A 26,675-nucleotide genomic window follows, 5' to 3' on the forward strand; every position below is an offset into this window, starting at 1 on the left:
AGGGCTCATCTGTTACAGGGAGCAGAATGGCTGTTCCATTCCCACACGCACATGCTGTTGGCTGGGCTGTTGGTGGGCGTGGAGCAGGCTAACTGGTGGAGGTGACCAGTTCTAGGTTACTGAGAGCAAGTGACCCGATTATATTAGCCAGTGTCACCTACTGGTCCCCACACCTGAGGGAACATCAGGTGTCATGTTTTGTTTCACAAGAAATATTCTCTGTCCACGGCATATGACATTGTATCACACACACAGTAAGAGTTTGCAATTCCTACAGCATTGCCTGGACCAACTCCAGTGCTCCAGAATGAGTGATATTAGCAATGCCGTTTATCTTTGTCTTCCAATCTGTTTAATGCATTCTGTTGAGAGTGCCTACTGCTGTGGCTAAGGGCTTTGGGAGGACCGTGCATGTAGCGGGGAGGGGTGGACAGCAGACTCTCCCCTCATGGAACAGTGAGGTTGTCTGCTTGCAGTTCTGGAGGCAAGTCAACTCCCACTGGACCCTGCTGGATACCTCATGCAGTCAGTCAAGCTGTTCCTCAGTCTGACTGCTAGGCATCGCTGTGTATAAGGATCTGTTGGATGTCAAAGAGTCTATAAGACACCGTATAGGAGGGAAGTCCCTATGGTTGTGAACGAGTAATAGTCATTTGGTGCTGCTCAAGTGCTACTCACAAATGAACCAATTCTGTTCGCTAGTATTTCGTGCTTCATTCTTTACTCTATTGGCCATTCAAATGAGGAAACATTCGAGCTATAGGTTTCTATGCGGTCGGATGATGGGTAGTATGCATTTGTTCTTTCACTTAACCAACTTGTGTCTGACAAATAATATTTAGACCACAAATGTTTCATACCGAAAACACTACACGGCCCTCAGAATCGGAACTCGCGGAGCGGAATTGGTATTTGATGCATTACCATTTCCTGCGAGTAACACGTGCACTAAGAGGTTAATGTTTCATATTTCGGAGTGCGAAGAGGATGATCTGACAAAATGCAACACCTCTAGTCACTTGCTGGAGATCAATGTCTTTGCCAGACAAATTTGTATAAGGGCTCTAATTGGACTCTGTATGCATGAGAGAATTATATCAGTGATGATGGTGGAGATACAGGCACTGGAACACCTCCATTCATCTTGGATTTTATAAACATGTAGTTACCCACCATTAAAAAATGAGAAATTATATTTGTGTATGCAGACTTGTTTTACTGGCCATCCAACATAACCAGATTATGAGCATTGGTATGGTGAACCACGCTGGAATTTATGAATGAGCTGTAACGAAACAGGTTGGTATTGTGACGGATTTTTTATAACTGTTCTGCTCCCTGCAAGAGTCTTGCAAGTGGGAGTGCAGGCAAAAGACCTTGTGTGACTCAAGGTACCTTAAATGACTACATCCTTGGTGAGATTAGCCTACAGTTTAACAACTTCCTTCCTCAGCAGAATTCATTGTTTCCAGTGCTGGGCTGACTGCTATTTATATCACTGGCTCTCTCTGAATGAGCTTACCATTTGCTGTGCAAACACACAGAGGCACTGCAAACCCTCTTCCATAAGCGCCATGTTTATTTCTACTCAGCTCACTGAAGGGGAAAGAGAGAGGGGCAAGACTACCCCAGGAAGCATGAGCATGAGGTGGCATTTTGGAAATTATACAGTGAAAGAGACATGGCAATATTGATGTCACACTTTCACAGAAAGCCTTTAGTTATTATGATTGGTTTCAAGGAAAACCAATCAGACTTTGAAGTATATTAAGAAAAAGTGGCTTTCTTAATATATTTGTAGGCAATAATCAAAAGCTTCAGTCAGGCAGTCATTCTAGTGATAGGCTGTACCTGCGTTATGTAGGATGTTTTAATTGTGTAGGTTTTACCTCGTTAAATAATAATAAAAAGCCCTATATGCTTCATAGAATGCTGCACAGCACGGTGCATGAGAGAAGAATGATGACAACATGACAGGAATGTTTGGAGCACAGTCATGTAAAGCTGTAGATCAAGCCATGGTAATGTATGGCCTCTTGTGCAGCACCTATTGAGAGGAGCATAAATCAGAGGCACAGCAGACGTGAGCTTAGGGTGTTGGGGTGCCTGCAGACACCATAGAGGTCATAATTACACCCAAGCGCACAGGCGGCGCATTGTGCTGCTCTGCTTCTGTTGCAATGTGACGGCACTCACACTCAGCCCTGTCATGTTGCACATACTGGCAAAATGGGGAGATCTATGAATTCCATTGCCATGGCAACCCCCCCCCCCCCCCTTTCTTTTGCTTTTTCTCAAGCCCCTAGCAGTAGTAATCCGAGGTTTCATTCTGCAAACTGTGTGAGCTTGTTTATTTTCAGTGGATCAAATACACTTGTGGCTAAGTGGCATCATTAGATTTGATTACACTGTAAGTGCTTTGGAATTCACAGGATTACACACATCCATTTGTATAAAAATTGATTACTTAATGGCTACTACTAATACTAATGCTAATAATAAGACACACTCTCTCCCACTTAATGTTAAAGTAAACCACAGTCCTCCTTTGACTGTCTGGCCAGGTGGATTATGGGATAATGAGAGGATTGCTGATCCACTCGTGTGGACAAAGAGAGCGGTGCTGCCCTGCCACCACCAGGTCTGACCAGGGTGTCCACATTACAACCGGCCGCATCTCCGACCAGTTAAGGATGTCTGATTAAGCTATCTTGTCGGCGTCGCGCTGAGTAGCGAATGTACTTTCCTGACAGGAAAGCAAACAAAAGCCTGAGCCTATTCATCTCAGTCATTTCCTGACTGTCTACATCTCTCTCCATATCTCTCATTTATGCAGTTGGCTAAGCGAAAGACGAGAGAGGGAGAGAGAGAGAGAGAGAGAGAGAGAGAGAGATAGAGCAGAGGAGGAGGAGGGGGGCTTCAGATCAAGCTCCTGCCCGAGAGAATCCCCACAGAGATGAGCTTGTGTGAAGGCTGCCTTAACAAGTGCACAGCGTCAGCCAATCAGAGTGCACGGCTCCGACACCGCCCCCCCTTCCTCCATGATGCTGCTGCTGTGTCTCTGGAGCCGCCACGGATGGCTTGCTGCACACATGATCATATGGCCTCTCCTATGTGCGCTCATTAAAACACATATCTCCACAGCAAGGCAGAGAGATGGGCAGCTCTCAGGTCCATCTGCTCACTGCCCTGCCCTGCCCTGTCCTGCCCTGGCCTGTCCTGGTCTCCAGTGGTGTTAAGGAGCAGGGCTGATTTATGTTTTGTTTATCACTGTGGGTTTTAGTTTACTGCTCCAGCCTGTATGGAGAGCATAAGAGCGTGGGCCACACCTTTTCCCTTCATGGTGACAGATTTATGTGCAGAATAAGCGTGTACAAGGGGGAAGCCCACTCACCTCTGGTCCTTGCTCCTGGACATGGCAGGATTCGCTGTCTCCCTCGGAGAAGGAGCCCGACTCGTCGCTGGAGTTGGTGCCGTACGACTGCTCGCACTTGATCTTGGGCCGCACCTGGCCGAAGAGCGAGTCGGCGCCGGCGCTGGGCTCCGGCTGGTCAGCGGTCAGGCAGCGGGTGACGTTGGAGCAGGGCGAGGAGGAGAACTCGAACTGGGGCAGGCTGCAGGGCGAGCCGCCGCTGCCGTCCTCGGCGTACGAGTAGGACGAGCAGGAGCTGGAGGTGCGCGTGCGGGTCTCGGGGGGCGGCGAGCGCGGGCACACCTTGATTGGCACGGGGCAGCTGGTGTTGGGCCTCGGGCGGCAGAGCAGCGGGGGCTCGGTGGCAGCGGTGGCGTTGGCGGTGGTGGAGGCGGCGCAGCTCTGGGAGATGGGGAGCGACTGGCTGGCGCCGGCCCACAGGCCCTTTGGCGTGTGCTCCCCCCCAGCCAGCTCCTTGTCCAGCGAGTTTCCCCCGGGGTAGGAGTGTGCCGGGGCACCCAGCCGCTCGCAGGCACCCGAGGACGAGAAGATGACGCTGCGGCGGTCCAGTTCCGTCTCCTGCTTGCAGACGCCGTCGCAGGACGCCGACTTCAGCGACAGCCCCGCCGGGAAACCGTCCACCTCCTTGGGCAAGGTGACCGGCACGCCCAGCTCCCCTGCAAAAGGCCTGTACTCATTTTTGTGGTCTCCCTGAGTGGTTCCTTTGTCTTGGGCACTGACCAGCCTGTTGGCGAATAGCTGCGGGGAAGGGCTGGTCAGGCCGGGCAGCTCGCTGCTCCTCTTGAAGAGCGCCCGGATGCAGCTGGGGGACTTGCTGCTGTTGGGCCGCTCCAGGCCAATGGGGCTGTGTCCCCGGCCGTCCAGCTCCATCTCCACCAGGCCGTCGTGTTCTCTCTCCTCCTGCTCGTCGCCGGACAGGCACGGGACGGTCACCTCCTCCTCCCCCCGCGGCTCCACCTTGATCTGGGTCAGCGCGGGCCGAATGGAGCCCCCAATGACGACGGCGCTCTCCTTGAATGTGCTTGGAAAACCTGAGGTACTGGTGTGTGATGAGGAGGTGTCGTTATTGTGCTTGTTGCAGGCCCACTGGTACTTCCTGTACTTGGGGCAGCGCGGGAGGTCCGAGGAGCCGTGGTGCCTGTCAAAGTCCAGCCGCCCGTCGGCGAAGTCCCCGACGACCGCCACTGCCGCCGTCGCCAGCCTGTCGTCGTCGTCCGGCCGCCGCAGGGAGTTGAGGGCCTCGCCGCGCCGCCTGGACCTCGGGGACGTCGACACGGACACGGCGCCGCCGCCGCCGCCGCCGCCGGCCTTGGACGACACCGAGGAGGACTCGGACTGCATGCTCTCGTCCTCCGAGCGCTCGCCCTCGGGCGCCGCCTTGCCGCAGAGCAGCACGCCGCCCTCCTCGCTGCGCAGCTGAGCCTCCAGGAAGCGAAAGCAGGAGTCCTCCAGGTTGTGCATGCGCAGGAATTCGGCACAACGGATGACCTCCTGGATGTTTTCTCTGCTGAGTAACAGCTTAGCAGTGTAGGCAAACTGCAACAATGGGGCGAATCCCCTGGCAGTGACCTGCGAAAAAACAGGGAAATTGCCAGCATTACCATCAGCACTGCCATTGTTCCGAGCACTTGGAGTGTGCTGAGACAACCCGACAGCTCTAATGACCGTCAACAAACACTGTAAAGTACCAGTTAATCTTTTATCGGGTCAGCACCCAACATTCTATAGAGCAGTAAATAAAACACAGCACTATGGGCTGCTGATGGGTTGTGTGTCCAGCCCATTTTCATAACAATAACCCCCTCTGACATTCCAGCCGCCGGCCCGACACTGTCTGTCCCCTGTGCCACGGCCGGACGGATGGCTGGGACTGGTCACCCGGCATGTTAGAGGGCAAACACAACAGTGAGGCGGAGGCTCTGTAGGCGAAATCTGTCCCACATGTCAAATCTGTATATGAGATTCCCTCTTGGCCTAGGCCCATGCATTCCCCACTTCAAGGTGAGGTGCAAGGAAAGCCTAATGGTTTCTAAGTCTCCCGGATTATCCCTGTGTCAGCCGTGAGGAGCCCACTAGGGGAAAGGGAAGGATGGGTGGGAGGGGGAGGGGGGACCGCTTTTCTATTTGGACTTAATGCTGGATAATTAGGTAAACTCCTGAGCCTGCAGAAGCTTTGCCGGCCCTCTGAAGCTATTAGCGAAGCAAAAGCGAGAGTTTAAGGGAGAGAGAGAGGAGTGAAGAGGAGAGAGAGAGAGAGAGAGCTGGCCCTCTGTTTCACACTGCCATGTGGAATTTCCAGAGCCGGGCGTGTGTGAGATGCTGCTGACTGAGAGCTCCAGGCCGCGCGGCTAACAAAGCCACCTCACTGCGATGGCCGACCGCACTGCCCGCCCGGTTGGCACTGCCCGATGGCCACAGCCCGATGATTCACACGCTGCTGGCAAGAAAGACGCTACACAAACACGCTTTCACCCACAATGTGCTAGGTACTCTCAGAAAAACATATCTCTGATCTGGGCCTGTATTGTTTGCTTGACAAAGCCCCCACTCAGAGGCTGAGTGATGTAAGGTTTTCTCAGCGCGCCTTAACTGGTGGCCACCAATGGAGGGAGCCAGGGGAACAATGTGATTTTAATGAGCAGGGAAACAGCCCATGTTTACTGATTGTTTCGCGTCTTTTGTTGGAGGGCGAATAGCACAAGATGAATTTCCTTGAGTGTGATGATATTCTCTCTCGCAGCCTCACAAAAGCAGTGGCGGTGGCGGTCGCTGCCGACTCATATTGAGACTATGCCAGGCACCCTGCTAGTTAAACAGGATTTCCCCCCTCAAAATCGGGCAACACACACAAAAACACACACACTGAGAATTGTGGATTTTTCCATTTGGAAAAACAACCGGTCCACGCACACAGCACAACACAAATATAGAGAGAAAAACAAGCCCGAGGTCCCTTGAGTCATTCTACAAGTGCACATTCACAGTGCGGAGATGGGAGCTAGTTTGTCATCCAGGGGTTACGCAACCCAGTGCTCCAACCTTCAGTCACATGAGTCATGTCTAATCTCTAGAATGACCCCAAAAGTTAATAATAATAATAATAATGATAATAATAATAATAATAATAATAATAATAATTAAACATGATCTTGTAGGAATGGCTGGATTGTTTTCTGCGTAATGCTTGAGCGTTTGACAATAATGGTTACTAAAATGCACAAGCATGACAAGAGAGGGGACAGAACATGTGTTCACATGTCAGAACGCATTTAGCTGCTTTTGTTTGGCTCATTCAAGGGGACAAGACGAGTGTTGGCTGTAGACTGCTGCGGCCTGACTCTGACCCTAATGGCCTGAGAGTCTGGGTGGCCGTGTGTGTGTGTGTGTGTGTGTGTGTGTGTGTGTGTGTGTGTGTGTGTGTGTCTGCTCTGGGTGCACTCTCCAGCGCAGGCATCTTGGAAAATCTCTCTATAGGGCTTCACAGCCTGCCTGCAGCACAACAGAACCAATCAGTCACTGCTGAGAGGAAGCTGCTGACTCGTAATCTCTGTGGGGGATGGAGTGTGTGTGTGTGTGTGTGTGTGTGTGTGTGTGTGTGCATGTATTGGGGGGAGGGGAGAGGCATTGACTGACTCTGTTTAGCTGCTGCATACGAGGCTGGGCTTGACTGCAGAGCCCTGCGCTCAGACTGCTGCTAAGCAAACGCACAGAGAATGAGAGAGAAGCAGAAGCAGACTGACACAGAGACAGAGAGGGAGAGAGAGAAAGAGACTGACACAGAGATAGAGAGGGAGAGGAGGAGAGAGAAAGAGACTGACACAGAGAGAGAGAGGGAGAGGAGGAGAGAGAAAGAGACTGACACAGAGAGAGAGAGGGAGAGGAGGAGAGAGAAAGAGAGACGGGAGAGACTGGCCTGGGGCCAGTGGACAAACTTCCTGGGTCATCCTGGGAGCCTGTATTTATACGCTGCCCGACACGCAGCGGCCAGCTCTAAACAGACGCCGTCTGTGGAGGTGTGAGAGCTCACAGGCTTACAGGGGGGAGGAGTCTGTGGGCGGCCTGGGCAGGGCTAGGCTGGGCTGTGGTGGGCTGGGCTGTGGTGGGCTGGGGTGGGCTGTGGTGGGATGGGGTGGGGTAGGCTGGGATGGTTCGGCGCTGATAAACAGACCGGCTGCCTGCCGGAGCAAAAGTGCTGAGTGCACTTGGCATCTATTTTCAGCTTGCATCAGCAGCTGCTGCCTGCAGGAGTGCATCTTTATGGCTGCTCTGCGCCATGTGTGATTACTCCAGTGTCTCTCCCCGCAGCACAACAGCTTAATGAACATCAGCCAGGATGTAAGAGAGAAAGAGAGAATGTGTGAGAGGGAGGGAGAGAACGGCAGACAGACAGGAAGAGAATGAAAGAGTGATATTTTAAGAAAGTGAAATAATAACGAGGGCGGAAGTGAGGAGCGTAAAGAGTTGGGGACGGTGAAGAAAAATCGTAAAAATGTCTGAGCAAAAACTACGGAAGATCATAAATCAGAAAAGCTAAATCAGATTATGAAGGAAACAGAAGAAGAAGAAAAAAACACAGCGGAATAGCAAGTCATTAGCGGCTATCGTTTGACATATGAAGCGCTTCAGCCGTTAGCAGCGCTTATTGTGAGGAGTGAGGACAAAGGGACATATTAATCAAAGTGACAGATCTGGGCCATTTTATGCTAATGCCTGCTTCTAGACCTGGCCTGCTAATGCTCCGTGGCTACACAGACTGCGTATTATTACAGCACAGGAAATGACTTGACAGGCACATCACATGGCTTGTCAACTCAAACATTTGGGAAATTGACCCCCTAAAACCCGCTCCCTGCGTAAACAGGTTATAAACCCCCCTCCCTCTGTCCACCCCCCCCCCCCCCTCTCCCCTGGCTCTGGCGCCTCGTCCACCCTCCCTGCTGCCTGTCTCCCTCGTGGAACCTGAGCCCTTTCACTTCCTCCCGCGCTGGAGACGGCTAATTTATGCAAATGCACTCTGGTAAATTCCTGCATGTCATGCATCTTAATGAGGTGAAATCGCATGACAATGGGGCTCCCTCTCCAACAGCACACTGGGAAAACACACACACACACACACACACGCACACACACACACACCAGCACGCTTGCATACACTCGCCACCATCCCAAATCTGCTGACTAACCTGACATTTACCTCGGCTTTCACAGGCTCACTAAGCGGAGCCAAGGGTCACCGCTCTGTGCGTGACGGAATTCTACCATTTGGATTGACATCAAGATGCAACGGGGGGAGATTTTTGCATGTTCCACATTATATCCAACCTGATCTAGTGCATTTTTTAGACAACAAGTTATGAATTTCATGTTGCACCAAGCACTTGAAGCCAGAAGTGAGTTGTGCTGTGCTGTGCTGTGTTGTGCTGTGCTGTGCTGTGCTGTGCTGTGCTGTGCTGTGCTGTGCTGTGCTGTGCTGTGCTGTGCTGTGCTGTGCTGTGCTGTGTTGTGTTGTGTTGTGTTGTGTTGTGTTGTGTTGTGTTGTGCTGTGCTGTGCTGTGCTGTGCTGTGCTGTGCTGTGCTGTGCTGTGCTGTGCTGTGTTGTGGTGTGTTGTGTTGTGTTGTGATGTGCTGTGCTGTGCTGTGTGGGGTGGTGTGGGGTGTGGTGGTGTGGTGCTGCGTGGTGTGATGTGTGTGGTGTGTGTGGTATGGTGTGGTGTGATGTGGTGAGGTGTGGTGTGTGGTGGTGTGGGGTGGTGTGATGTAATGGGGTGTGGTGGGGTGTCTGTGGTGATGTGTGGTATGGTGTGGTGTGTGTGGTGTGGTGTGGTGTGTGTGGTGTGTGGTGGTGTGGTGTGGTGTGGTGGGGTGTGTGTGGTGGTGTGTGGTATGGTGTGGTGTGGTGAGGTGTGGTGTGGTGTGTGAGGTGTGGTGGGGTGTGTGAGGTGTGGTGTGGGGAGGTGTGGTGTGGTGTGGTGTGATGTAATGGGGTGTGGTGGGGTGTCTGTGGTGAGGTGTGGTATGGTGTGGTGTGTGTGGTGTGGTGTGGTGTGGTGTGTGTGGTGTGTGGTGTGGTGTGGTGGGGTGTGTGTGGTGGTGTGTGGTATGGTGTGGTGTGGTGAGGTGTGGTGGGGTGTATGGTGTGGTGTGGTATGTGTGGTGTGGTATGGTGTGGTGTGGTGTGTGTGGTGTGTGTGGTGTGTGTGAGTGAGGTGGTGTGTGTGAGTGAGCACACAACATGGTGCTATGTTGCGTGGCCATGAGGAGAGTAAAAGCTGGCTGTAGTAATAGATTACATGAGATACAGTGGTGTGTAATCCGCTCAGAATGGGCTTACTGTCCACGGCTAGACACGGCCCAGGACATGACCCTCCCGTCTTCACGCTAAGGACTCTCCACGCTGATGACCCCTGCAGTGTGTCGCTCTGGGCGCGGAGGTGAAACAATCACGCCGTAAAATGCGCTGCCGTGTTTGAGAGGCCCTTTCAAGCGTAGATAAGGAACGCAGAGAGCAGGTGGCCCCATGTTTGCTGTCGGCTCCAGACTAACAGGCAGCTTTACAGCTTGTGTGTGTGTGTGTGTGTGTGTGTGTGTGTGTGTGTGTGTGTACACTGTAACTCCAATTGGATGACAGAGAGGATCCCCCATCACAGTTACTCTGGGGAGTACTACCCAGGAGCCGTGATCTGAGCACCATAAGTGTGTGTCAGGTAATAGTGGCTGACCCCCCCTGGACACCCTTTCCATTCCGAGCCCAGAAGTGAGCACCACCACCAGCAGGCGGACTGTGACAACGCATGGCCAAGTTCCCGCCCCCATCCTCCTCCTCTTCACCCGACCTTCCTCCACCCCTCCCCCACCTCCAGCGAGCGAGGGAGCGAGGGGGTGAAGGGGTGAAGGGGTGGAGGGGTGGAGGGGTGGAGGGGTGAAGGGGTGGAGGGGTGGAGGGGGCTGAAGTGGCGGGCTCCCGCCATCTGTCTAATAAGCTGTAAATGTGTGAGAGTGGGCCGGCTGCGGCTGGGTGTTTGTGTCGGCCTGCTGCCGCTCGCTTTCCGCTCGGCTGCAATCACCGGGATTAGTCTGCCCTCAGCAGGTCCCGACCTAATCAACAGTCTTCCTAGGCGGAGACACGGCACCTATTAGCTACAATGTGCACCAACACACTTCAACTCTCTCTCTCTCTCTCTCTCTCTCTCTCTTTTTCTCCTGTCACTCTCTCTCCTGTCTGTCTGCTCTCGCTCCAATTTATCCTCTCCCTGCCCACTTCTCTCTCCCTGAGTAGCCTTTCCACATGTCTGTAAAAGGCCAGTGTCAACAGTGAATGGAGACACGTGGCAGTGGTGTTGAAACATGGCTGCTGTTGCTACGTGCGGTGCGGTGCGGTGCGGTGCGTCCGTAGGGCCTGGGGAGAGCTGGGAGTGGAGCGGAACAGGAGGTGGTTTGAGGTCTCAGGGAAGGCCCACGGCTGATACATCAATGGCCAGGCATGTTCTGACCGAGTGAAGCGGAGGGTGGGAGTAGCCGCTGCCCACTGGGGTTCCACCTCCCCATCCTGCGGCACTCCTCCATGGCCATAGTGCTGGAATCAATCACTCTGCAGACTAACCGCAGACCTGCTAAACCCAGGCTACCAAACAAAGGGAATCAGGGAGGCAAGTCATGGAATATGTAATGAACAATTACATAGATGTGTGTTTGATCTGTTAAACCTGTAGAAAATAAGAGAGGAACTGTGTATTATGATGCACTTAATGACTAATTTTCCTTATTGTGTAATTAACATTTTGGGCCATTAAACATACCATATGGCTCATATTTAATGGCAGCACTCCTAAAGTAAAGGTGTAAGTACCATGTGCTCAGCATGACAGGGGTAACTTGTAAGACGCATGAGTGTGTGTGGTCACTAATCCTTCTTATTCCTCCCATTGAGTTTGGCTAATGCGGTCAGAGAAGGCGGTCAGAAAAGGACTGGTGCACGTACCTCTGCACGCACTGGTCCCACATAGCATTGTTTGCACCACATCATGTCTATATCTAACGGGGAGGAGGAAGGAAAAACAGCCCATGTGCCAAGTAGGTCACCACTAGCCTGCGCCGATCAGGGCAGCCATGGAGTCAGACACACTGTAGCGCTTACACACAGTTTCATCATGTGCGTTAAAAGGGTGTGAGCCCATGATCGGATCCATGCAGATTTCACCAGACCCTGTGTGAGTAAAAACCACCCAGCGTTGTCTCACCCTCCCCCCAGCAGGCTCACACACACACACACACACACACACACACACACACACATGCCCCCCCCCCCCCCTTTAACCAGTGGCCTCGCGAAGTTCCTTTGAAGTGCTTCTTGTTTACATACATCTCAATGAAAAGGCCACCCCGATAATATATGCAAAATGATCCTCGCAAATCCTTCCTTTCTGCGCATTTCTCAGGAACAAAAAGAGAAAGAGGAGAGTGAGAAAGGGAGAGAGAGAGAGAGAGAGAGACAGAGAGGCAGAGAGAGGAGATTGAGGGCTGAGACAGCACTCATGCGAAGAGAGATCTCTCTGCTCTTCCACCAGCACTTACAAATGCCAATACACTGTTTCCTGCCTCTTTGTGTGAGAGGAAAACAAGGCATTTTGTGTTCTATTTCATGATCTGATTGGTAACAAAGGCCTGATTAAGCAGCTCCCTGGCTGGCTGCGACGAGCCCGGCATAAAATAGATGATGTCACTAACCCACTGCGGCCCCTGCGACTTGAGAATAACAAGGTCATCTGGGAGGGGGTGTGGGAGAGGGGCGAGAATGGGCGGGTGGGGGGGGGACGGGGGTGCGGTCTTTGTTTCACGTTTCATCTGCAGTGCGCTTTTCCCTCCGACTGCCAGCACAGATCAAACCCCTACCTCTTCCCTCTTTCCATCGCTCTGCCCCCCCTCCCTCTCTTCTCTCTCTCTCTCTCTCTCTCTCTCTCTCTCTCTCTTTCACACACACACACACACACACATCTCTGGTGTCCTTTGTTGCACATAGGTGGCAGCGCGGTGTGCAGCGGAGGACGGCAGGCTGAGCCTGGAGCGGAGACATGCTGCTGATAATGAGCTCTGCTGGGCTGAGGCTGCGCTATCTGCGCTCTATATGCCCCCCCCCCCCCCACACCACGCTCTATATGCCCCCCACACACACACCACGCTCTATTTGCCCCCCCCACACACACACACCACGCTTTATATGCCCCCCCCCCCCCCCCCCCACACACACACACACCCCAGCCCACCAGCGCTCCCTCCTCCACAGTGGTACAGTAAGGGAGAGAGAAAGAGAAAGAGGCAGAGGAGGGCGATGGAGAAATGGAACACAAGCAGGATGATACACACTTCACTAATGTTCTCTGATATGTGAAGACATGTACAGAGGTGTGTGAGAGAGGGCTAGAAGCAGCAGAAAAAAAGAGAGAAAAGCTGTTTACATCTCCTACACAGAGACAAACAGAGCGCCTCACCATTACCCTGTGTTGTGCTGCGTACATACATCACATGTATGTGTGAAATAATCTCAGCCCTCATCTACACTCAGTTCCTCTTTCTGTCCGTGGCACAACCCAAACGGCCTCATTGATCTCTCTTACAGAACAAGACAGACAGGGAGTGTGGGGAGTGGGAGGGGCTCATTACATGACATCACACAAGTCCATGCTATCATAGGACAGCAAAATGTGATAATCTCACATTGCACTCTTCCTGCATGTAAGCTAAATTTGTGACAACCTCATTTAAGTGTCTCGGGTGAGAGAGAGAGAGAAAGAGAGGGAGATAGAGAGGGAGATAGAGAGGGAGAGAGAGAGAGAGAGAGATTGTTATTCGCGCTGCATGTGTGAGCAGAGTGACACCTTCTCCCTCATCTTTCCAAAGCACAGATGCGCACTCTAGGCTTTCACTTGTCTCAGTGTGAGATGCCACCGTCTGCGCAGTTCACACTAGCACCTGAGAGCAGAGGAATGCATGCATAATTCATCAGAGAGACGAGTGAATGAGATGAGCAATTGCTCAACTCACTCCTCTTTTTTTTTTGGGGGGGGGTGAACAGTCCTCTGGGGTTGCGGCTCATGAGCAGGAGGCAGACATGTAATGCTCCAGTTGACTGAGGATGAGAGCGGAACGTGTGGCTCCTTTTCCTTTCCATTACACTTGTGTCTGTTGGAAGAGGAGGAGGAGGAGGAAGAGGAGGAGGAGGAGGAGGAAGAGGAGGGGGAGGAGGAGTGGGGAGATCTCTCTGTCTATGCTGTGTGGAGAACAGACAGGCTGTGATTAATGTATGCTCCCCAGGACCTGGAGTCCAGTCTCCTGCTGTTACATCCCACTTACGCAATGCATGGCCCACTTACAAGTATACACCTGTGTGCATGTGTGTAAGAAGGGTATGGGGCATCTGTGTGTGTGTTTTGAGGTACCAATGGCCACACAATATGTGTGTATTTGAGTTCGGAGTGGGTCTCTCTTTGTACGTGTGAACATCTCTGTGCGCGTGTGTGCGTCGGTGTGTGCGTATGCATGTCAGCATGTGGTTGAGAAGGTGACGGAGGAGTTCGCTGAAGAGCAGACACTCTTGCAGCCATGTGGGCAAATGCACACCACGTCAAACCAGCAAAGCCGTGCAGGAGGAGAAGAAAGAGGCTCTGCTGGTGTAAACCACAGAGCCCACGCACACACCCACACACACATACACACACACACACACACAAACGCTACCAGAAGCTTCTTCCTATCCTTAACACTGATCTCACTCTCTGTTTCACTTCTTGTAGTAGTATTGAAAATGAGCTTGTTTAAATGGACAACATTAGTCACACTTTTTCAAACAATACTAACAGCTTTTTAGACATAGAGCTAAACAAAAAAGATAGAGAAAATAATGTGCCTATTTGTGTGTGTGTGTGTGTGTGTGTGTGTGTGTGTATGTGTATGTGTGTGTGTGTGTGTGTGTGTGTGTGTATGTGTATGTGTGTGTGTGTGTGTGTGTGTGTATGTGTGTGTGTGTGTGTGTGTGTGTGTGTGTGTGTGTGTGTGTGTGTGTGTGTGTGTGTGTGTGCGTGTGTGTGAATGTGTAAGTGGTAGTTCAGGCGTGTACGTGGATGTTTGTGATGTTGTGCCTGGTCATGCGTCTGACCATACCTCGTCGGGAAGGCTGAGCACCAGCTCATTGTCGGCTTGTCCCAGCAGCGCCTGGAGGAAGTACTCGCTGCAGGCGGCCAGCACGGCCCGGTGCCCACGGAACTCCTTCCCCTCCACCAGGACGGTCACATCGCACAGGATGTCCTGCTTGCGCTGGTCGTTGAGGCACAGGAGGATATTGGTACAATGAACCGTCGACTCATACACGTACATCGGGGCTTCAGGCTTTTCATCCACGGACATTCCGCTCACACCCTGGACAGAACAGACGCACCGTGTTGGTCAGTAAACTCAGGGTATCAGAAGGAATTCACACACACACACACACACACACACACACACACACACACACACACACACACACGAATAATCATATTCTAACACTTTCAGTATATTTATAAATATAATCACACACCAGCCATAGTCACAGTCATATGTTCACTGTTTGTCGCAGGCTTTGTCCCAGTTGCATAGAACCATAGAACATTTAGGGTGACTGCCTTTTTGTGGGTTTTGATTCTTCCAGCATAAATAAATTATTTATTTAAAAAAAACTCCCACACTCACATATCTGCACTCCGTCCTTTACACCACGCGCAAGCATACACACACATGCACCCACACACCCACCCACACACACACACACACATGCACCCACACACCCACACACACACACACACATGCACCCACACACACACGCACACACACACACACAGCAAAAGGCAAGTGATAACCATGTATTCCCACACATACATACATCCACGCAGGCTGAGACAAGTAAAACCACAAACACCCTCAGCAAACTTTAACCCAGCTCTGACACAGCACGTCAGTCACCCCTCTGCATGTTTAAACACAGGCAAGACATACACTCAAAAACACACAAAAAACACACAAAACACACAATTGCATTTAGACACTGCAGACAGATGCTCAGGTAAAGATACAGCCATATCATTATGGTAAAGATATGCATTTACGAGTAGTTTGCAATGGACAAGGTCACATTAAATGTCACTGTATTTGTTAACCAGAAATCCATGCATGTGTCATCTGTGCATTTTTCCATCAGAAGCTTTTGTGTAGGTAGTGTGTTAAATGTTTGATAGGCACTGCTTATGAAAACACTCACTCCACATGTTTACAGACCATTGGAGTCTCTTAATCATGGGGCATCTCATCGTGTTTAATCCATTGTGTTATTTAAAGGCCACTTGGTGGTGACAGTAGCTGACAATCAAAATGAAGTGGACCTCCGAATCTGAGAAGCGTGACTATAGAATACAGGACAAACATGCACATGGCTTGAAAATATGTCAAAAGCTTCATTCAGAAATGAATATGCATGTGCACACCCACATTCAGATTAACGCTCCAGCCTAAGCCGATACATTCACGAAACATCTGATCCGTGGGAGAATATCATATTTACAACAGCTATGCATCTTGAATACATGACTAAACAGTTCCTACGATATATTTAAATGTATTTATTCAGCTTATTTAAGCTAGCCAGCATAGCATTTTCCACTGGTGTGTGTGAGTAAGAGAGAGAGAGAGAGAGAGAGAGAGAGAGAGAGAGAGAGAGAGAGAGAGAGAGAGAGAGATATAATGGCCTTTCCTGCCAGTCTACTTTGCAGTGAAGGATGAGTGGGTTGACTCCATTCCCAACAGACACATCACATTTAGCACATAAAAAATGAAATGATAAATCTGTCTAAGGGTCTGTTTACCATCTTGCCAAATCTATTTGTCCCTGCCTGGTGTACACACATCCCAGTCTCACCACACCTCCTCCCCTGATAGCACGGCCCTGAACAGCAGCCCTCCTGCCTGACATGTGGGCGCCCTGTCTGGGATCATAGCTCACACACACACACACACACACACACACACACATACACACACAGACACACACACACACAGACACACACACAGACACACACACACACAGACACACACACACACAGACACACACGCATGCACGCACGCACGCACACATGCACGCACGCACACAAGAGGGGCCTCAGCGGGAGCGTCTAAAGGGCTGCCTGCCCAGTGGAAACCCTCCTCTGCAAATGGAAAGTGTTGAATGCTAAAGAGGGAGGCTGCCAGGCCACAGGTGAGCTCTTCCTCTCCTACTCACCAGCGCCTCTGAGCCCTGAGTCTGAGGAGTGCACTCACAAGCTACCCTGAGTCAACACACAACACACAACACACAACACACAACACACAACACACGCTGATGCCTCTGAGCCCTGAGTCTGAGGAGTGCACTCACAAGCTACCCTGAGTCAACACACAACACACAACACACAACACACAACACACAACACACAACACACGCTGATGCCTCTGAGCCCTGAGTCTGAGGAGTACACTCACAAGCTACCCTGAGTCGACACACAACACACAACACACAACACACAACACACAACACACAACACACGCTGATGCCTCTGAGCCCTGAGTCTGAGGAGTACACTCACAAGCTACCCTGAGTCGACACACAACACACAACACACAACACACAACACACGCTGATGCCCCTGAGTCTGAGGAGTACACTCACAAGCTACCCTGAGTCGACACACAACACATGCTGATGCCTGACTAGCCTGGAAAGACCGCTCACTTGATTCAATCAGCTGATAAGGCTGTGATTGACGGTTTGATTCTTGTGTTAAGTGCATTCTAGTGGGCCTTGACTGGGCCGTGTATCAGGTCTATGTGCCCTGGACTGAGGGACACTCTGGTTGGTTTTCTGCAGTGCTACACAGAGGGGAAGACTCCTGCATCAGACAGTCGTGCCCAATCACAGTAATATTTGGAAGAGCACGTTTTTTATCTTTTCTCTTTCCAAGCAAAAGAATCCTCTGATTGGACACAGGGCAACCGAGACAGTGATCAAGAGAAGGAGGGGGAGAGAGAGAGAGAGAGAGAGAACAAGAAGGCAAAACAGTGCTCTGGTCTTGGTGGCTTTGTCCTGGGAAAAGATGGCAGCTGTGTGGCTTAGAGAGTTAGTGCCCTGGATGCTTTCACTCCAGACATCCACAACCCCTGTCTGAGAGGCCACTCCAATTACTGTTGCTTCCTTGTTTTTTTCTCTCGCAAACATTTTGCTGTGGCCCTCGTCAGATATTCCAGATGTGGTTGCATGGATCATAACCATCCAAACACAAAACGCCTATTTCTGGGTAGGAATGTGCTTGTTGCTTTGCTTGTTCCTTGCCTGTTTTTCTACTGAGTCCAAAAATGCAAGGATTACACACATGCACAAATACACGCACACACACACACACACACACACACACACACACACACACACACACAGACACACACACACACACACACACACACCACAAATGACTAGTTTCTGGTTGGGCTCTGATTGGAATTGCTGAGGGATGCAACGAGACAGGTTTTTTTTTTTCTCTCCACTTCTTTTCTTTTTTGTTTCGAGGGCAACTCGTCTTTGCCTCCTCCTGCAAACGGAAACAGCTAACCGGCTTTGTGACGAGCACTCCTACACAGATCAAATGCGAGGCATTGTGATGAGTTTCCCACACCACTGACAGATAGCGCTCCATTTGTCTGGGGCTTCGGGGCTCGCGCTGCCTTCCTTCTCAGAGAGAGGGGGAAAGAGAGGCGAGCAGCGGAGCGGCCTGAGAGGCCATGATTAGAATGAAAATGTTCCACCGCTTGGCTCCCAATCCTGGCCACAGGCTGGAGCCTCTCCCGCTCTGAATGCTTGAGTACACAGTCACGGACTAGCAGCGGCTGCCCTGAAACCCTCTGCAATCCCAGTGCAAAGAGAGCTTAAGAGTTAGGTATGTTTACTTCCTATACTTCGACTACAGCGTGGCAAGACATGACTGCTGAAGTGTCTCTCTGGGTGATCAAAAGCCATTTCATTTCTGCTCGAAATGCTAGTGCAGCATTCCAGTGCACTACTGCCAGCGACCTCAAATGTCACAGGGGCTGGGCCGTGTCTAGTAACTGGACTAAACATACACACACACACACACACACACACACACACACACACGCGCACACACACACACATCAAAAAGGGTGACCCTCACAGCACTGACACCCAACCGCCCCACACCACTGATTCAGCCAGTAGTCAGACAACAAGCCTTATGACTCATCCTCGCCATACTGCCCAGCGCAGACATCGTGGCCCCCTTACACTTGAGCAGCGCCAGCGGCGCAGCGACTCCAGAGTGTGTGTGTGTGTGGGAGGGGGGGGATAACTGGAGCGTTGCGTTGCGTTGGGGTGGGGGGTGGTCGCCGCGTGCATGCTGTCTGACGGATGGGATCGGTGACAGAACAAAGGCCTGACGGCCCACAGGACTGACATGACATCATAGCTAACTCCACCCGCTGAGCGCCTCCACGCTCCACCCTGGCGCTCCACCTCGGCGCTCCACCTCCTCGATGCTGAGGTGTTAATGCGCGGGGTGTTTTGGAGTGCGGGTGCAGCGGCGGAGAAGTGAATGTGTTACCACACGTTACTGAACAGGCGTTACCCTGCTGACAGCCTCATGTGAGAGGGGACTATTTTTACACAGAGAGGCTTGGTGGGACACTAACAGATTTGCCAGATTGGCTCTTGAGCCGCCTTGGCGTCCTGTGACTGAAACCTCCAGTCTAGCATGTAGGGAGACATTTCCCTCTGATGCACTGACACAGAATCAGACTTAATGGCTCATTACGTTTAAGCTCCACTGGGCATTAATCACTGGGCTCTATGACTAATCCCGTTGTTCCATAGAGCCATCACTTGGGAAAAAAAAGCATTCAGACATAGAGGACGAGGATCCAGTACATGGACATTTGTATGTTATTCTTGCAAAAACATATTCAAAATTATTATTATTAGTAGTAGTATTATTAGTAGTAGTAGTAATAGTAGTAGTAGTAGTGGTGGTGGTGGTAGTATATTATTTTGCATGTCTTTCAGATACTTCAAATACCCTTAGAGATATGTCAAGCATATGCAGATCTGAGCTGAAGGCAAGTAGCAGGAAATGTGTAAATTGAACAATAACAGTGTAGCAGCACACAATTAGAGCAAAACACATAAAGCCAAATATTTACAATTATTCTTTCCATGGCCTCCCTCCTAATTATGGTATCAAGTAACCAGTGGGCTGTTGGGCCAAAATGAATCATGGCACAGGAGGCCGAGGCATAGCAAGAGAAAACCTCACACTCATGGTTCGAGTTTGGTTTGATCTTTATAAAGACTTACAACATAAAAAAGATTGTACATGATTGTCCTTAACGATGGGATTAGTTATGATTTAGTAGTTTACAATAAAAAGGTTTCATTTTATTTCTCTATCAGCTAGTTACACCCCTACACTTCACCCTGTGCACAAGAATGTGTATCCCCCATAACACATATTTTATGGCAAGTCAGTCTAGATACACAACTTTAAAACTTTGCTTTTCTGGAATACAAGAAGGATTTCATTGTTGATTGATTACAATGTAATGCATCAGCATCTTGAATAACTTTTTATTTTAAATTACAACTCAAATATCCTGCACTGATTCTGAATTCTACAGCTAACCAAATGAGCTTAGTTAAGAATGGGAATAGTGGGTGGGTAAAAGCGAAGGGCTGTCTTTAGGAAACAGAATCCAAGACCTGGACTTAATAGGACTTTTCCACACTCAGAAATGTTTGTGGTCCATGGTTAAGTTGGAAGCAAAAACAATTAGGTGTGTGTGTGCGTGTGTGTGTGTGTGTGTGTGTGTGTGTGTGTGTGTGTGTGTGTGTGTGTGTGTGTGTGTGTGTGCATAACAGTGGTTCACTCGACATACCTTATTTGAAAAATCCTGACAATATGCATTTAGCCAGTTAGTTGATGCCCCACTATCTTTTAGAAAATGTGTGTAATAAAATAATCAGTGTCAAAGGTAACTGAATATGGAAGAATATTTGATAAATTCATGCTAGCCAGAGAGCTTTCATTTCTTGATGCTATCTAATTTGTATCATCAAAATATCATCATGCATATGACGGATAAGTGTATCTTATGAAATGAGATAGCCTGCTGCACTGTGTGGCTAAGTGAAAAAAACACCCTACAGAGCCTTGATGATGTCAAATGTGGATAGGGCTGTTTTGTGAAAGTGCAAAAACCAAAATTGGCTTTCATTTAGTCATTCCTGTCATAGCGTATTTTTGTTTCTTTCGAGATTACTGCACAAATTGATTCACAAATGCACATGAGAGAGATGCTCGACTAGATGCGTGAGAGAGACAGAGGCAGAGAGAGCGATACACTGAGAGAGACAAAGAGACAAAGTGAAAGAGAGAGACAGAGTGAGAGAGGGAGAGACAGAGTGAGAGTGAGAGTGAGAGAGAGAGAGAGAGAGAGAGCAGACAGATCAAAGGGAAGCAAGGACAGATGTGATTCATGAGCGGGGCTTTCCAGCTGACTATCAGAGGAGGCAGACAGGACAGTGACATCAGTGGCTGAGAGCAGTGTCTCTCGGTGGCCAAGATAAGACAGGACAGTCTGGCTTTCAGGAGGTGAATGAGATGCTGATATTGATTGTGAGATCAGGGCTCCAGATGCGTCAGAGGCTGCTCCCTGCTGCTGTGTCTCAGCGCTCTGCTCTGGCCACACAGAGCCACTTTGTTATGCGTCAACCTCCACGTGCCTGGAGCTCCACGGACACACAGCACTGTTTCACTACTGAAACCAACCACTATTTTGGCTTTAATGAGACAACGTTTTTAACTCGCTTAAAACCTCTTAAACCTGAAATTTCAATATCACTTGCAAAATGTAAAGTTCAGCATAAATGGGACAAACCAAAGTGTACAAAGCCCAGTCCTGACAAATTGGATGAGAAAATAAAAGGTTCAAGGTAAAGGCTGCAGGAGGAGGTGAACAAGGTCAGGATGTGCCTGGGTTCATTAAGACCAACTCCATTGACAAATGGATCCAGAGCCTGGAGCCTGTCGTCACAGTAATCAATACCGTTGTCTGCCTGCACTTCGATCTCAAAGAGTGGAAAAGGCAAGAGAGACAGAGATGGCACAAGACAGTGATAGAGAGAGACAGAGAGAATGAGAGCAAGAAAGAGAGAGAGAGAGAGAGAGAGAAAGAAAGAAAGATGGCGAGAGAGAGAGAAAGAGAGAGAGCAAAAAAAAGCTTATCATCATTTTTCACGAGCTGTGCTGAGGCAGCTTTAAATATTCATGGCTGCCATGTGGGGTGACATGCTCATAATTGAAAATGTAGGTATGAGACATGGCCAGAGTGCGGAGAGCATGAATCTCTTAAAACACCAGGGATTAGATGGTCTGAATCATGCCAACATTAGGATCAATCACAGCTGCTGTGGTCTGCACTGCAGCAGACAGTGATAAACCACCTTCACTTGACTTTTAAAAAAGAGATTAGCTTGATGTGCATACTTTCATGCATATTGTTAAACTACCAATATTGCCACCTCTGATATTGGAATGAAAATATATGATCTTATTTCTTAATGCAGGAGACATGTATGATTACATATGACATGATCATGTACAGTATTACTCGCTTACTTGCTTTTACAAAAAAAAAATGAATATGCTTCGTTTCTTCCTAATTAACTGGCATTCAGAATGGTGATGAGTAGAAGCCATAAGCTTTACGTCACTCAGTGCTAATGATACACCAGGGAAAGAGCAGCACATATCCCATCAGGATTTGCAACTACTGAAAAATACTACACATTTCCTACACCAACGTATATCAAATGCCATCTACATGCAAGACTAAAATCTGAACAAATCTTTAAACAAATCACAGATATGCTCATGTCAGCATAGCGTTTCTATAAATCACATGGACAGAGTTCACAGTTCTGAAAGATTTTCAGATTTCTGCATGAACAAACTTTCTTTAAGATGTTCCCTTTTTCTGATAGCGAAAAGAAAGCAGTACACTGCAGACTATTCAGCACACTTCCTGTAAGAAACACAAGCACTGAGGCTGATTCACAGATGGAATGCCCCTACAACAGCACAGACCAAACACGCCATTACCAGAGTGATGCCTCAGCTGAGCCCAGCATTCTGTCACCCGCCGCCCGGTCGGAGCAAGGTAGTGACATTCCAGTGGCAGGAGGATCACCAAGCACAAAGCACACCGGGAGGCCCTTTAGGATTGTAGAGTGAACACACTGAGGAACACTTCTGTGTGTGTGTGTGTGTCGGTGTGTGTTTGTGCGCGCGTGTGTCTGTGTGGGTGTGTGTGTGTGGGGTGGGTGGAGGGGTGCGGGTGCAGGGGTACAGGATGCCAGTGTATTTTTAGGTCCTGTGTGATTAAATGCAGCTTGCATGAATCATGACTTCCCACACTGCAGGTCAGAAAGCTGGGTGAGTCATTGCGTGGTCTTATATGGTAACCGTCGGGACATGTGACAGAAACACTGGAGGTTATCTATAGCTCAGCCTCCTGTTGCTCCAAACGTAAATAAAGGAGTCCGACTGTGCAGAAAGTGTGCAACTGCTCGTGTCTTTGCAGGTCACAATGCTATTTCATTCGGTCAGATCGTTTCTTTTCCTCATGAAACAAATGTTTAAAAAAGTGTTAAACATGACAGAACAGAACAGTGAATTCTGAAACTAGACAAGTTCCATTCATGTGATCCACATTGCTGAAAGGCAGCCAGCCTGACATCTCAGTCTCAAAAGGGAACAGCAGGTCTTTTCTCAGTGTAAGCCTTTAAGAAAATATTGACAGGAAAGTCCTGTCAGAGAGTAGTCAACAACTGTAATCTCTACCTCAAGCAAATTCTTCCTGGCTCTGGTTGAGTTCACCTGAAAGTAAAAGAGTCTCTCTCACAGCCTCACAGTGAGCCTTCCATGTAAACCACTGCAAATGAGGACTGAAGAAGATAAACATTTTTATGGACAAAATGGAGGTCTTGATTGTAACTGGAGGTGATACAGAACAGAGCACGAGGCAAGGTTTAAAGGCCAGCCAGCATTACTTGCTTATTAATCAGCGGGGATCATCAGCAAAGGCTGAGATTGAGCAAACAATCATGATCAAACAAACAAGCAAACACACCAGGGAATCAAGTGTCATTCTCTCTACACACAAGTGCACAACACCACAGGAAACTGCAGCTAAAGGAAAAACTCCCCATAGGAAAGAGGTGACACATTAAACCACCAACATCAAGCCTCCACACTGTGAGCTGCTCTCTGTCTGCATTAGATAGTCTGATAATGCATCTGTATGCACACGTTGCAAAAATCGAATGAATTGCAGCTCAGGGGTATTGAGATAGACACACTTAAAAAGACTGCAAACAAATTCCTCCAAATGTATGCCCACATGATGTACTGTAACAGATCAGACAAAGAAAGCTAGCTTTTATGTTTAACACCAAAGACACATAGTTCAACTGAAATGTAGCGCAGAAAAATAGCAAGTCAACAGCATATTGGGCACATGTGCCCTGTACTAGCAGCTAGGAGTACACTTTCATTTGCAGTACAAGATAAGTACACAAGACCTTGTATGCATCCTTAAAATTAGTAGGGACAGACTGATTGCATGCAGTGATGAGCAGACGCCCTCTGAGTCCTGCCTGTATGCTACAACCTTTGTTATAACATCTTGTTTTATATTGTTATAATATATTATAACAATATAAAACAAGATTTTTTTATATTATGTATGAATATTATATTATGTTTTTATATTATGTATGAATTCTCTATAAAGTTCAGAAGCCAACAAAATTATTCTTTTGAAAGCCTGTATCGCATTACGATATACTGTACCTGAATATTCTGACTCCCAGTTAGCAGTAACAATATTCTTCTATCTACTCTTGAGCAATTTTGACCCGTTTACATTTGTTTTTAAAATGTGTCTTGTGATCCGATCACAAGTGGTCTGTTTGAAATACAAGTGTAAACAATCAGCAAGATACATTGTGATCTGATCACACAAACCACTTGTTGAGATGCTCTGAGATGCATTTGACCCCCATATCTTTTATAGTGTAAACACTAATTTGTTCTAATGTGTCTCTGATTGGACAATGGGAGTTCTAATGAATGTAATACATGAATCTAAACACAATACAGGAATCTAAACACAAGTGGTCAGTGTCTGTATACATGTGTAAACTGTGTTGTGTTTTGGCTGACCATGTGATCCATCACCCAAGACGCATTCTAAAAAAAAATGTAGCCGGCCCTTTGAGTATTAGAAATGCATTCATTTGAGGGCGCTGTGGCGCAACAGGTTACAGCGTCCATACCACCTTGGGTCCAGGTGCCAGACGGGGACCCGGGTTTGAGTCCAACCCTGGTCATTTCCTGATCCCACAGAGTCTCTTTCCCAACTCCTCTCCCGCTTGCTTCATGTCACTCTTCACCTCTATCAATAAAAGGCAACCCCCCCCCCCAAAAAAAGAAAGAAATTTGACAACTGTCCAGAAAATGTCATTAGAGACCTATTAAACAAGCCTGGATGTCTGGAGTTTTTCATTGATATTTCATCACAGGTGACTAACATTTAAACACTTCTTCAATAACACACTTCAATCACAATTAATTTGGAACAATTGATCATCGTCCAATTAGATGTGTCTAAGAGAAAAACTTTGACTGTAGGACTGCCCGATGGGTAGTCATGGTCTGTTCTTTATGAAATATTCCTGGCTGTGATCCTTGACCAGGTCAGCTGAGTGGCTCCAGGTTCCTCTTTGAGAGCACGGCCCCCAGCAGCAGATCAGATGAGCTGGCCGGCAAAGTGACAAAGTGTGAAGGGCTAATTTGGGAAGAGAGGTGAGAGAGCAGTCTGCATGACTATCTGTGTGTGTGTGTGTGTGTGTGTGTGTGTGTGTGTGTGTGTGTGTGGTTGGTTATGTATATCTGGCTGATGGTATTGCATTTTGTGGCACCAGGAACAGATCACCGCCACCTCAGTGAAGGTCCAGAGAAAGAGTGAGCTTTTCTTCTGAGTAGTGAGGAATGCAAACCTATTTGACAGACAGCAGGGTGTCTTACGGTCCTAAATCCCAGCAGACAAGTAACCAGGTCCATGCAGAGAGAATGAGTAGGACTGTGTTGCGGTTAGCGGCTAGAAGCAGCACCACTGATGACTCAAACGAAGAGGAGAAAGCAAAGTCTTCTGACAGTGCTGCTCACACCCCACTGCAACCCCAGTGGAAACACTCTGAGGGAGGGGACACGCTCACGTCACACGAGTAGGTGAGCTGCCTCACGCAAGCCATCGCCGAGCGGAAAGCACTGCAGAGGGTGGTGAAACCTGCTCAACGCATCACTGGTTCCTCACTCACCTCCATCGAGGCCATCGAGGGCAAGTGATGCTTCATCATCAAAGATTGTTCTCACCCCAACCAGACTGTTCATCCCACTCCCCTCCGGGAGGCGTTACAGGTCTCTCCGCACCTGAACCAGCAGGTTCAGAGGAAGCTTCTTTCCTGCTGCTGTCACCTTACTGAACTCTAGCTCTGCATCCCGGTGACAAACAACAAACTACTAAAGTTAACTCAAAGTGAAACTTGCATGCTTTAATGCCTGATTTCACTGACAGAAAGTGGAACCAGTGTCACCATATTCTATATGCTCAGTGAAGACGGCTTAAGAGTACTGCTTCCTCAGAATACACTTGAGGGGAAGACATTTTCACTTTCCAGGTTACACACACAGATATCAGCGCTGGTCCTCCCAGACAGCCGTATCTAGTGCCTGTGTCATTATGCAGGGACACTAACAAGATGACACAGTTCCAATCTTTATTCAAAAGGAATCAATGAATATTTCACTGAATATAGATTTTCTCTTGATTAAAACACTGAATCTTAACAAGTTCCAGACTGCAGAACAATAGAGATTAGCAGCAGCCTCTTGAGAGAACACATTTGTGACACAACGGCACAAGTGTACAAGAATGATTTGTCTCTCCATGAATTCATTTAGTGAAGGACACCTTCTTTGACCTATCAATAACACATCAGTAAAGCAAATAAAAAATCCAGAAGAGAAACAATGAGAACATAGACACCATGGAAATATTTCTA

At 48.9% G+C, this 26,675-nt stretch overlaps 1 protein-coding gene across 3 annotated transcripts in view; it reads right to left on the reverse strand.

Annotated features, from left to right (window-relative positions):
- bach2b (BTB and CNC homology 1, basic leucine zipper transcription factor 2b) overlaps positions 1 to 26,675 on the reverse strand; it is a 68,596-nt gene that overhangs the window by 9,323 nt on the left and 32,598 nt on the right. For 2 of the 3 annotated variants that reach the window (XM_042095463.1, XM_042095461.1), the window contains exons 2-3: positions 14,588 to 14,842; positions 3,395 to 5,002 (exon numbers count right to left, since the gene is read on the reverse strand). In XM_042095463.1, the coding sequence (XP_041951397.1) occupies positions 3,395 to 5,002; positions 14,588 to 14,830 (1,851 nt within the window). In that variant the 5' untranslated portion in view covers positions 14,831 to 14,842. Of the gene's footprint in view, positions 1 to 3,394; positions 5,003 to 14,587; positions 14,843 to 15,736; positions 15,801 to 26,675 lie in introns of those variants that run through there. The other variant, XM_042095462.1, reaches the window with a different exon arrangement.

This window comes from Alosa sapidissima, chromosome 6 (genome assembly GCF_018492685.1).
Source record: "Alosa sapidissima isolate fAloSap1 chromosome 6, fAloSap1.pri, whole genome shotgun sequence".
NCBI lineage: Eukaryota > Metazoa > Chordata > Actinopteri > Clupeiformes > Clupeidae > Alosa > Alosa sapidissima.